The sequence below is a fragment of the Hypanus sabinus genome, chromosome 2 (assembly GCF_030144855.1).
Source record: "Hypanus sabinus isolate sHypSab1 chromosome 2, sHypSab1.hap1, whole genome shotgun sequence".
Lineage (NCBI taxonomy): Eukaryota > Metazoa > Chordata > Chondrichthyes > Myliobatiformes > Dasyatidae > Hypanus > Hypanus sabinus.
Window position 1 is genome coordinate 27,738,157 of NC_082707.1, and position 13,450 is coordinate 27,751,606.

Consider the following 13,450-nt stretch of genomic DNA (forward strand, 5'->3'; position numbering starts at 1 on the left):
GTGTACCTGGACTTCCAGAAAGCTTTTGATAAAGTCCCACATAGGAGATTCGTGGGCAAAATTAGGGCACATGGTATTGGGGGCAGAGTACTGACATGGATTGAAAATTGGCTGGCTGACAGGAAACAGAGTAGCGATTAACGGGTCCCTTTCGGAATGGCAGGCTGTGACCAGTGGGGTACTGCAAGGTTCGGTGCTGGGACCGCAGCTGTTTACAATATACATTAATGATTTAGATGAAGGGATTAAAAGTAACATTAGCAAATTTGCTGATGACACAAGGCTGGGTGGCAGTATGAAATGTCAGGAGGATGTTATGAGAATGCAGGGTGACTTGGTCAGGTTGGGTGAGTGGGCAAATGTATGGCAGATGCAGTTTAATGTGGATAAATGTGAGGTTATCCACTTTGGTGGCAAGAACAGGAAGGCAGATTACTATCTAAATGGAGTCAAGTTAGGAAAAGGGGAAGTACAACGAGATCTAGGTGTTCTTGTACATCTGTCAATGAAAGCAAGCATGCAGGTACAGCAGGCAGTGAAGAAAGCTAATGGCATGCTGGCTTTTATAACAAGAGGAATTGAGTATAGGAGTAAAGAGGTCCTTCTGCAACTGTACAGTGCCCTGGTGAGACCCCACCTGGAGTATTGTGTGCAGTTTTGGTCTCCAAATTTGAGGAAGGACATTCTTGCTATTGAGGGAGTGCAGCGTAGGTTCACAAGGTTAATTCCCGGAATGGCGGGACTGTCATATGTTGAAAGATTGGAACGACTGGGCTTGTATACACCGGAATTTAGAAGGATGAGTGGGGATCTGATTGAAATATAGAAGATTATTAAGGGATTGGACACACTGGAGGCAGGAAGCATGTTCCCGCTGATGGATGAGTCCAGAACTAGAGGCCACAGTTTAAGAATAAGGGGTAGGCCATTTAGAACAGAGATGCGGAAAAAGTTTTTCACCGAGAGAATGGTGGATATGTGGAATGCTCTGCTCCAGAAGGCAGTGGAGGCCAAGTCTCTGGATGCATTCAAGAGAGAGTTAGATAGAGCTCTTATAGATAGCGGGGTCAAGGGATATGGGGAGAGGGCAGGAACGGGGTACTGATTGTGTATGATCAGCCATGATCACAGTGAGTGGCGGTGCTGGCTAGAAGGGCCGAATGGCCTACTCCTGCACCTACTGTCTATTGACTGGACTTTGTCATAAAAAACCTCTCTTCAGTACAGATGTCTTGCATATTTCATGATGCTGTCTGTGATACTGGCAAAGCCATTTCATACAGGATCAAGACAATATCTGATTAGTTTAAGATTTAAGATCATTTAAGCTTCATTTGTCCAATGTACATCGATTGAGCACTGATGGTTGCTTGGAAACTCCACAATAGAAATTTAGGTAAGCTTTACAATTTTTTGTTTGCTCACTTTGAAGCTGACACCAAGTAGATGATACCTTGCTACAGGAAGTTACATTTGGCTTCATGGATTGAGCCTGTATCTGGGAGATCTTCAATATTAGCACTGAATTCGTAAAGCTCCTGGCTGATCACAGCTGATTGCTGAATCTCTGAAGGCACAGATTCTGCAGATGCTGGAAATTTTGAGCGACACATATGAAGTGCCGAAGGAACTCAGCAGGTCAGGCAGCTTCTCCCTCACCTGCTTTTGTTAACACCTGCCAGCTTGTACCAGATTTGAGTAATTTCGCAAAGTCTTTGAAATTATGCCATGGGTTGAGAGAGGAGTGTGTGGTAATCTTCATAGCTCCTATAGATTGCATTTTATCTTGATGTATTTCAGCAATGATTGTTCTTACTGACATCGTTAGTCTCTGTGCATTTGTTTTTGGGTGCACTCTGAAGGGCACCCCCGACCAAATAGTCTACGTATTCCTCTGATAAAGTGTTGAGAATGGGATGATGGAGAGAGTATGTCCCGTGCTACATCTGCACCTCTGAATTCTGTATCAAAATCACGATATTGAATATTTATGTTTTGTTCTCTTTTTCTAGCAATAGAAAACCAGTACTGTAAAATACTGGTAGAATCCAGCAGCCAGCATAATCTAGGCTGGGTAATGGCCATGAATTGTTAGTAATGCCTGCTTCAGAAAATAGTCCAGACTGCTCAGCATATTGATGCTCACTGTTCAATGGCCTGAGCATGTTAGTCCATCTGTGAGTGGAGAGATTGGTTAAGACTGGGGCAAGTTGCTGAAATGCAAATCAGTTTAGAGTTACAGCAGTACTTCTAAGGAGATTTTCGCAATATTTTGATCTTTTAAAATTGTTTGCTTTTCTAAATTAACTTTGGTTGTTTGTTCCACTTATTATTACTCCAGATAAATTATCTGACTGTAGCGATGGTAGATTTACATTGTCATGGTGCCATTTAATCTGAAAAGTTAACAATGCTTTTCAACTGGTGTAAAGTGATTACAATTTTCTGGCAGATTCCTGGAGAATTTGTGATAATCTTCTGTGACCAAGGACCCTGCTTAAAGTAGAATTCTCTCTGTGTATTGCAGGGTTTTATTCTTTGTGAGACTCCTTAAAAGAGAGTCAACTGAAGCTTTCCTTAAGTTTGCCTTCCCCTCCTCCTGTTAACCATGATAATTCCATTCATTGCACTCCCACCCTTTTATTTATGCAATAGAAATTCTATTGTATTTCTGTTTACTGTATAAATGCCTGCAAGAAAATGAATCTAGGGGCAGTTTGATCATTCTTTGAAAATAGATTTGCTTTGAACTTTGAACTTCATTCTCCCATCCAGAACGTAAATAAGATTTCCCTTGTCCTCAGCTTTCAACTACACTAACCTCTCCATTCAATGGGTTAACTTCTGCCTTTACTACCATCTTCAATGTGATCCCTGCCCCCTTCGTTTCAGGATTCCAAAGGGGCTGTTCCCTCCATGGATCCCTGGTTCACTCTTCCATCTTGAACACTGCTTCACTCTCCTTCTCACACTATTTCCCATACAATAGCAGAAGATGCACTCTCTGGCATGCTCCTCACTGGTGTGGGGAGGGGAAGATACACCCAGCCCTGAAACACCAGCAAGGTAATTAGTTTACAGACAATTGCAGGAAGTCTTTTTAGTGCACCTGCTCCCCCCCCTCCCCTTTTCCCAAACACGATCCCCTCTCCCTGCCCCCTTCCCACTCTCAGTCCACAATAAAGACCCATATCAGAATCAAGTTTGTTATCACTCACACATGTCATGAAATTTGTCTATTTCTGCAGCAGCAGCAGCACAGTGCAATGCATCAAATAACTACAGTACTTGCAAATGTCCTAAGCACCCTAGCTATGTTCTGTATATGTGCCCAGGACAGTACTGTATATGTGCCAAGGGAAGTACTGTGTATGTGCTGAGGACAGTACTGTGTTTGTGCCAAGGACAGTGCTGTGTACGTGCCAAGCACAGTACTGTGTACGTGCCGAGGACAGTACTGTGTATGTGCCTAGGACAGTACTGTGTGTGTGCCGAGGACAGTACTGTGTATGTGCCAAGGACAGTACTGTGTATGTGCCTGGGGCAGTACTGTGTATGTGCCTAGGACAGTACTGTGCATGTGCCTAGGACAGTACTGTATATGTGCATAGGACAGTACTGTGTATGTGCCGAGGACAGTACTGTGTTTGTGCCTGGGGCAGTACTGTGTATGTGCTGAGGACAATACTGTATATGTCCCTAGGACAGTACTGTATTTGTTCTTAGGACAGTACTGTGTATGTGCCTAGGACAGTACTGCATATGTCCCTAGGACAGTACTGTGAGTGTGCCTAGGACAGTACTGTATTTGTGCCTAGGACAGTATTGTGTATGTGCCTAGGACAGTACTGTATATGTGCCGAGGACAGTACTGTGTTTGTGCCTGGGGCAGTACTGTGTATGTGCAGAGGACAGTACTGTATATGTGCCTAGGACAGTACTGTATTTGTGCCTAGGACAGTACTGTGTATGTGCCTAGGACAGTATTGTGTATGTGCCGAGGACAGTACTGTGTTTGTGCCTGGGGCAGTACTGTGTATGTGCCGAGGACAGTACTGTATATGTGCCTAGGACAGTACTGTATTTGTGCCTAGGACAGTACTGTGTACGTGCCTAGGACAGTACTGTGTATGTGCCTAGGACAGTATTGTGTATGTGCCGAGGACAGTACTGTGTTTGTGCCTGGGGCAGTACTGTGTATGTGCCGAGGACAGTACTGTATATGTGCCGAGGACAGTACTGTGTACATGCCGAGGACAGTACTGTGTACGTGCCTAGGACAGTACAGTGTATGTGCCTGGGGCAGTACTGTGTATGTGCCGAAGACAGTACTGTATATGTGCCTAGGACAGTACTGTATTTGTGCCTAGGACAGTACTGTGTATGTGCCTAGGACAGTACTATATATGTGCCGAGGACAGTACTGTGTACGTGCCTAGGACAGTACTGTGTATGTGCCTAGGGCAGTACTGTCTACGTGCCGAGGACAGTACTGTGTATGTGCCTAGGACGGTACTGTGTATGTGCCTAGGACAGTACTGGGTACGTGCCGAGGACAGTACTGTGTATGTGCTGAGGACAGTACTGTGTATGTGCCTAGGACAGTACTGTGTGTGTGCCGAGGACAGTACTGTGTATGTGCCGAGGACAGTACTGTGTATGTGCTGAGGACAGTACTGTGTATGTGCCTAGGACAGTACTGTGTACATGCCGAGGACAGTACTGTGTACGTGCCTAGGACAGTACAGTGTATGTGCCTGGGGCAGTACTGTGTATGTGCCGAGGACAGTACTGTGTTTGTGCCTGGGGCAGTACTGTGTATGTGCCGAAGACAGTACTGTATATGTGCCTAGGACAGTACTGTATTTGTGCCTAGGACAGTACTGTGTATGTGCCTAGGACAGTACTATATATGTGCCGAGGACAGTACTGTGTACGTGCCTAGGACAGTACTGTGTATGTGCCTAGGGCAGTACTGTCTACGTGCCGAGGACAGTACTGTGTATGTGCCTAGGACGGTACTGGGTACGTGCCGAGGACGGTACTGTGTATGTGCTGAGGACAGTACTGTGTATGTGCTGAGGACAGTACTGTGTATGTGCCTAGGACGGTACTGGGTACGTGCCGAGGACAGTACTGTGTACGTGCCGAGGACAGTACCGTGTATGTGCCTAGGACAGTACTGTGTATGTGCCTAGGACAGTACTGTGTATGTGCTGAGGACAGTACTGTGTATGTGCCTAGGACAGTACTGTGTGTGTGCCGAGGACAGTACTGTGTATGTGCCGAGGACAGTACTGTGTATGTGCTGAGGACAGTACTGTGTATGTGCCAAGGACAGTACTGTGTATGTGCCGAGGACAGTACTGTGTATGTGCCAAGGACAGTACTGTGTATGTGCCGAGGACAGTACTGTGTATGTGCCGAGGAAAGTACTGTGTATGTGCCGAGGACAGTACTGTATTTCTGCCAAGGACAGTACTGTGTATGTGCCAAGGACAGAACTGTATTTGTGCCGAGGACAGTGCTGTGCATGTGCCAAGGACAGTACTGTGTATGTGCCTAGGACAGTACTGTGTGTGTGCCGAGGACAGTACTGTGTATGTGCCTGGGGCAGTACTGTGTATGTGCCTAGGACAGTACTGTGTATGTGCTGAGGACAGTACTGTGTATGTGCCTGGGGCAGTACTGTGTATGTGCCTAGGACAGTACTGTGTATGTGCCTAGGACAGTACTGTGTATGTGCCAAGGACAGTACTGTGTATGTGCCTAGGAGAGTACTGTGTATGTGCCTAGGACAGTATTGTGTATGTGCCGAGGACAGTACTGTGTATGTGCCGAGGACAGTACTGTGTATGTGCCTAGGACAGTATTGTGTATGTGCCGAGGACAGTACTGTGTATGTGCCTAGGACAGTACTGTGTATGTGCCTAGGACAGTACTGTGTATGTGCCTAGGACAGTACTGTGTATGTGCTGAGGACAGTACTGTGTATGTGCCTAGGACAGTACTGTGTATGTGCCTAGGACAGTACTGTGTATGTGCCTAGGACAGTACTGTGTATGTGCCTGGGGCAGTACTGTGTATGTGCCTAGGACAGTACTGTGTATGTGCCTAGGACAGTACTGTGTATGTGCCTAGGACAGTACTGTATATGTGCCGAGGAAAGTACTGTGTATGTGCTGAGGACAGTACTGTATTTGTGCCAAGGACAGTACTGTGTATGTGCTGAGGACAGTACTGTGTATGTGCCGAGGAAAGTACTGTGTATGTGCTGAGGACAGTACTGTGTATGTGCCTAGGACAGTACTGTGTATGTGCCTAGGACAGTACTGTGTATGTGCCTAGGACAGTACTGTGTATGTGCCTGGGGCAGTACTGTGTATGTGCCTAGGACAGTACTGTGTATGTGCCTAGGACAGTACTGTGTATGTGCCTAGGACAGTACTGTATATGTGCCGAGGAAAGTACTGTGTATGTGCTGAGGACAGTACTGTATTTGTGCCAAGGACAGTACTGTGTATGTGCTGAGGACAGTACTGTGTATGTGCCGAGGAAAGTACTGTGTATGTGCCAAGGACAGTACTGTATTTGTGCCAAGGACAGTACTGTGTATGTGCTAAGGACAGTACTGTGTATGTGCCTAAGACAGTACTGTATTTGTGCCAAGGACAGTACTGTGTATGTGCTGAGGACAGTACTGTGTATGTGCCGAGGAAAGTACTGTGTATGTGCTGAGGACAGTACTGTATTTGTGCCAAGGACAGTACTGTGTACGTGCTGAGGACAGTACTGTGTATGTGCCGAGGAAGGTGCTGTGTATGTGCTGAGGACGGTACTGTGTATGTGCCGAGGACAGTACTGTATTTGTGCCAAGGACAGTACTGTGTATGTGCCGAGGACAGTACTGTGTTTGTGCCTGGGGCAGTACTGTGTATGTGCTGAGGACGGTACTGTGTATGTGCCGAGGACAGTACTGTATTTGTGCCAAGGACAGTACTGTGTATGTGCCTAAGACAGTACTGTATTTGTGCCAAGGACAGTACTGTGTACGTGCTGAGGACAGTACTGTGTATGTGCCTAGGACAGTACTGTGTATGTGCCGAGGACAGTACTGTGTATGTGCCTAGGACAGTACTGTGTATGTGCCGAGGACAGTACTGTGTATGTGCCTGGGGCAGTACTGTGTATGTGCCGAGGACAGTACTGTGTATGTGCCGAGGACAGTACTGTGTATGTGCCTGGGGCAGTACTGTATTTGTGCCAAGGACAGTGCTGTGTACGTGCCAAGGACAGTACTGTGTACGTGCCGAGGACAGTACTGTGTATGTGCCTGGGGCAGTATTGTGTATGTGCCTAGGACAGTACTGTGTATCTGCCTAGGACAGTACTGTGTATGTGCCGAGGACAGTACTGTGTACGTGCCTGGGGCAGTACTGTGTACGTGCCTAGGACAGTACTGTATATGTGTCTGGGACAGTACTGTGTATGTGCCGAGGACAGTACTGTGTATGTGCCGAGGACAGTACTGTGTACGTGCCTGGGGCAGTACTGTGTACGTGCCTAGGACAGTACTGTATATGTGTCTGGGACAGTACTGTGTACGTGCCGAGGACAGTACTGTATATATGCCTAGGACAGTACTGTGTATATGCCTAGGACAGTACTGTGTATGTGCCTAGGACATTACTGTGTATGTGCCGAGGACAGTACTGTGTATGTGCTGAGTACAGTACTGTGTATGTGCCTGGGGCAGTACTGTGTATGGCCCTAGGATGGTACTGTGTATGTGCCGAGGACAGTACTGTGTATGTGCCTAGGACAGTACTGTGTGTGTGCTGAGGACAGTACCGTGTATGTGCCTGGGGCAGTACTGTGTATGGCCCTAGGACGGTACTGTGTATGTGCCGAGGACAGTACTGTGTATGTGCTGAGGACAGTACTGTGTATGTGCCTGGGGCAGTACTGTGTATGTGCCGAGGACAGTACTGTGTATGTGCTGAGGACAGTACTGTGTATGTGCCTGGGGCAGTACTGTGTATGTGCCGAGGACAGTACTGTGTATGTGCTGAGGACAGTACTGTGTATGTGCTTGGGGCAGTACTGTGTATGGCCCTAGGACAGTACTGTGTATGTGCCGAGGACAGTACTGTCTATGTGCCTAGGACAGTACAGTGTATGTGCCGAGGACAGTACTGTGTATGTGCCTAGGACAGTACTGTGTATATGCCGAGGACAGTACTGTGTATGTGCCTGGGGCAGTACTGTGTATGTGCCTAGGACAGTACTGTGTATGTGCAGAGGACAGTACTGTGTATGTGCCTAGGACAGTACTGTGTATGTGCCGAGGACAGTACTGTGTATGTGCCTGGGGCAGTACTGTGTATGTGCCTGGGGCAGTACTGTGTATGTGCCTAGAACAGTACTGTGCATGTGCCTAGGACAGTACTGTGTATGTGCCTGGGGCAGTACTGTGTATGTGCCGAGGACAGTACTGTGCATGTGCTGAGGACAGTACTGTGTATGGCCCTAGGACAGTACTGTGTATGTGCCGAGGACAGTACTGTCTATGTGCCTAGGACAGTACTGTGTATGTGCAGAGGACAGTACTGTGTATGGCCCTAGGACAGTGCTGTGTATGTGCCGAGGACAGTACTGTGTATGTGCCTAGGACAGTACTGTGTATGTGCAGAGGACAGTACTGTGTGTGTGCCGAGGACAGTACAGTGTATGTGCCGAGGACAGTACTGTGTATGTGCCTAGGACAGTACTGTGTATGTGCCTAGGACAGTACTGTGTATGTGCCTGGGGCAGTACTGTGTATGTGCCGAGGACAGTACTGTGTATGTGCCTGGGGCAGTACTGTGTATGTGCTGAGGACAGTACTGTGTATGTGCCTGGGGCAGTACTGTGTATGTGCTGAGGACAGTACTGTGTATGTGCCTGGGGCAGTACTGTGTATGTGCCTAGGACAGTACTGTGTATGTGCCTAGGACAGTACTGTGCATGTGCCTAGCACAGTACTGCAATTCCATCAAGGTAGTATAGATTTTTGTTTCAGGATTGAGAGTCTGCTTACAGGTGTGTTTAGGGTTTGAACCAGGCAACTGCTGCAACAACTCCATGTATTTCTGTTACGGAGTAAGGAGGAAGCGAATTAAATTGACTCAGTCAAAGCTCTGGCAGTGGATGCATTTATCTGCAGCTGACACAGGCAACAACTGATCATCATGTACAGGTCTAAAAACAAGGAATAATCACTGTTCCTAGTCAATGTTTCAGGCAGCTGCCAGTGCATTGTTGACAGCATTATCAATGGTTGTAAACTTCTTTTAAGACTTCTTCAGGGATCCCAGAATAAAAAGACACCATTTTAAAGTTCCTTATTTGGGCAGTGTTCTAAACGCAATTTCTTTGTAAGAGGTCCTAATGAGAAACGACCTTCTCTTATGATTAATGTTCTAAGTCAAGCTTTTCAGAATCTTGAGACAAAAACCTTCACTAAAAGCATGCATTGTTTTTTTCTTATTGCAGGAATTGTTGCCGTTCTCTTCTGTGGAATCACACAGGCTCATTACACCTACAATAATCTTTCTGATGAAGCAAAGATGAGGACAAAGCAGGTAGGAAGTATGCTTCTGTTTGCGTTTCAGTGACAGTGCACTTCAGATTGTTGGAGAAGTCAAATCAGAAGATTCTTACAGTTAAAGGCATTTATTGCAACAAAATACTTAAAGCAACAATGATTACTTTTAGGGAATGGCCACCTTTCCTGGTTTCAAAGTGCCAACTCCACTGCAACCCGACAGCAACACTTGGCCAACAGATTTATTCCTGGCAACCAATTCCAGCTGTTAATTGGCCAACATTCAACAGAGTTGCTCAGTCTCTGTTCCAGCAACCTCTTCAGCCTTGTCTGGTGTCCTCTAATTTGACAGAATTCATTCTCTGCTTCAGCTGCAGCTTTTCACTGCTCCTGGCCTGGACGTAGGGAACTTTGGACAGAGGGCAGTCTCAGTGCTGAATGATTCACAAAAGTACAAAGGCAAGGACTGGAGCCAGGAGTGGGAGGGAGGGGATGGCAGAGTAACCTTCTGGAAAGATGGGTGGGAGCAGGGTAGAAGTGCCTGAGGTCCAGCTCAGTGGAATCTTCCATGAGAATGTTAAAGTTGAACAACAATAGGACTGTTGGTCTCAAGACTTAAAAGAGTTTGATTGTGTGTGGAATAGGTTCCCCTGTAGAGAGAGTTACCCACTGTTTGATTCTCCTTCTCTCCTCCACTTGATCCACTCTCTCCTTTGCCCCATTTAATCTTCTCTCTCCCCCCGCTCAATCCTCTTTCTTCCCATCCCACGCAAAAGACCATAACGCAGAGGAGCAAACTTATGCCATTCAGCCCATCAGCTGTGTTCTGCTATTCTATCATAGCTGATTTATAACATTCCCTCTCAACCCCATTCTCCAGCCTTCTCTCTATAACCTTTGATGCGTTTACTTATCAAAAACCTATCAGCCTCCACTTTCCACTTTAAATATACCCAATGACTTGGCCATCACAGCCGTCTGTGGCAATGAATTCCACAGACTGACCACCGTTTGGCTAAACGTAAAGCAGTATTTCTGGAGCCTCAGTTCCTATATTGTCATAATTGGCATTCAGATTATTGTTGTTGCATGCGCAGAATACAGTAGCACAGTGGCTAGCACAGTGTTTTACAGGACCAGTGACGTGGGTTCATTTCCCACTGCTGCCTGTAAGGAGTTCATGCATTCTCCCGGTTTCCTCCGGGGGCTCCAGTTTCCTCCCACAGTCCAAAGACCAGACCAGTTGGTAGGTTAATTGGTCATTGTAAGTTGTCCTGTCTGATTAAATTGGAGGATTGCTGGGCGGCACAGCTCAAAGAGCCTATTCTGCATTGCGTGTCTGTCAATAAATAAATAAATGCAATGACTCCCCAACCCCCCCCCCCCCGCTCGATCCCCTTTCTCCCACCCCCAGCTTGTACTTTTTCTTACTCCCCCTGCTGATCCTCTTTCTCACTGCATAAGATCCTGTTTCTCCTCTCCTTTTCCAAAGTAACACGACTGTCTTTCCCTTTTGTATTCCTGTTCACCATTCCCCACGCCGCCGTTCACACAGTTCAGTGACAGTGGCCTCTTTCACTGCCACCAATATGATAAGAGTACTCACCCACCTATCTTCCCCTCACTTGGAATCACCTATCATCTGCCAGCTAGTGTTCACCCCCCTCCATCTTTTTTATTCTGGCTTTTGCCTCCTCATTTCTATTCTTGATGAGGGGGACTTGGCCTTCATCAGGACTGGGAAGGAAGGAAGCAGAGCCAGGAGCTCATTCCCCACCATAGATGCTGCCTGACCTGTTGAGTTTCTCCAGCATTTTGAGTGTTGCCTGGATGCACGAGGAAACACGAAACAATCCTCACGGAAGGATCAGAAGTGGAGAGTGTGAGCAGTTTCAAGATCCTGTGTGTCAAGATCTCTGAGGATCTAACCCGGTCCCAGCATATTGATGCAGCTATGAAGAAGGCAAGACAGTGGCTATATTTCATTTGGAGCTTGAAGAGGTTTGGTTTGTCACCTAAAACACTCAGAAACATCTATAGATGTACGACAGAGAGCATTCTGACAGGCTGCATCACTGTCTGGTATGGGGGTGGAGGGGGTACTGAACAGGATTGAAAGAAACTGCAGAAAGTTGTAAAGTTATTCGGCTCCATCTTGGGGACTAGCCTCCATAGTATCCAAGACATCTTCAAGGAGTTGTCCCTCCGAAAGGCAGCATCCATTACTAAGCACCCCACCACCCAGGACGTGGCCTCTTCTCATTACTGCCATCAGGAAGGAGGTAAAGAAGCCTGAAGGCACAAACTCAGTGATTCAGGAACAGCTTCTTCCCCTCTGCCATAGGATTCTTAAATGGACATGGAACCCATTAACATTACATAACATCTTTTTATATATATTACTGTTTTTGCATTTTTTAATCTATTTAATATACATATATACTTACATTTATTTATTTTTCCCTTTCTATATTATCATGTTTTGCAATGTACTTCTGCTGCGAAGTTAACAAATTTCAAGACATTTCCAGTGATAATAAACCTGAGTCTGACTCTGATGAGCCCGATAATTGTACTTACTGTAGCTGTAGGATTAATGGCAAGAGAAACACCAAGGGGGTACAGGTTCAGGGAATTTTAGAACAAATATGGTTGTGAGTCATTGATTGGAAGACATTTTGGGTGTCACTGGCCACTGTAGCCATAAAACCGTAGCTAAGTAATAACATCTTTGTCTTATTGTGATCATTCCACACATTAGTGCTTTACTGATGCTGCAAACTCCTGTCCCCATACACCAATAGCACAGGTTCATTTTGCTGACTCCAGGTTGTAATTCAGCTTATGAATTCCTTTGGATCTGTTCCAGGCCAATAAACTGTACATGGTTGCCATACCAACAGGCTAGATTTATATTGTTACTGAGGGAAAGAAAGATAACTTGGATTATTTCAGGTAAATACAAACCATGGTGATATTTCCATTTTGCTCTAATGGCCTTTCAAATTAATGCTGAATTACGGCGAGGTTTATGTTGTTCACTCGCATCCACTTTGAAATAGTTGCACCAACTGCAAATTTTTTAAACTTCTAATCTTGACAGAGGAGGGAGTTGAATCTGGTTCATCTGTGTTGTACCCTATAGAGAGCAGGCAACCTTACAAACACAGTGAATGACCCATATTGGGTTAAGATATTAAAACAGTATTTCATACCAATGACAATGCTTTTTAAAAATAATAATGTAGATATTTCTGCCAAGAGCAACATTTACTTTCCATTACCATTCAGCTCTAAGATGGCATTGGTGGTGGCAGTGGTGAGCAAATTTCTTGAGCGGCAACTGTCCAGAAGGAGACGAGATGGCATGATTAGCAAGTTGGAGTCACAGGAGACTGTAGATGCTGGAATCTGGAGGAAAAGTAGTAACAAGCTGCTGGAGAAACTCAGCAGCATCTGTAGATTTAGAGGGATAATCAAAATTTCAGATCAGGACCCTGCATCGGGACTGAGAGTGTAAAGGGGGGGATTTGGTATCTGGTATAAAGAGGTGAGGGCAAAGGGTGAGGCGAGGCAGGAGCTTGGGGAGCAGAGGTTGATGGCCCAGGTACGGGAGGGAAGAGTGGACGTGGGGGCAAATATTTCTGGTACTGGGAGAGTCTAGTAGGACCAGAGGGCCTCAGAATAGAAGACTGTTGCTTTAGAACAGGGATGATGAGAAATTTCCTTACCTGGAGGGTGGTGAATCTGTATGAATCAATGCCACATTCAGCTATGGAGGTCAAGTTATTGGGTACCTTTAAAGCACAAGTTGATATGTTCTTGATTTGTTAGGACAAAAGATGTTACAGGAAGAAGGCAAGA

At 46.1% G+C, this 13,450-nt stretch overlaps 1 protein-coding gene across 1 annotated transcript in view; it reads left to right on the top strand.

Annotated features, from left to right (window-relative positions):
• The window catches only part of LOC132407357 (sodium/hydrogen exchanger 9-like), a 543,724-nt gene that overhangs the window by 223,607 nt on the left and 306,667 nt on the right, over positions 1-13,450 (top strand). Inside the window, exon 9 of the mRNA XM_059993730.1 lies at positions 9,535-9,623. Within this exon, the coding sequence (XP_059849713.1) occupies positions 9,535-9,623 (89 nt within the window). The remainder of the gene's footprint in view (positions 1-9,534; positions 9,624-13,450) is intronic.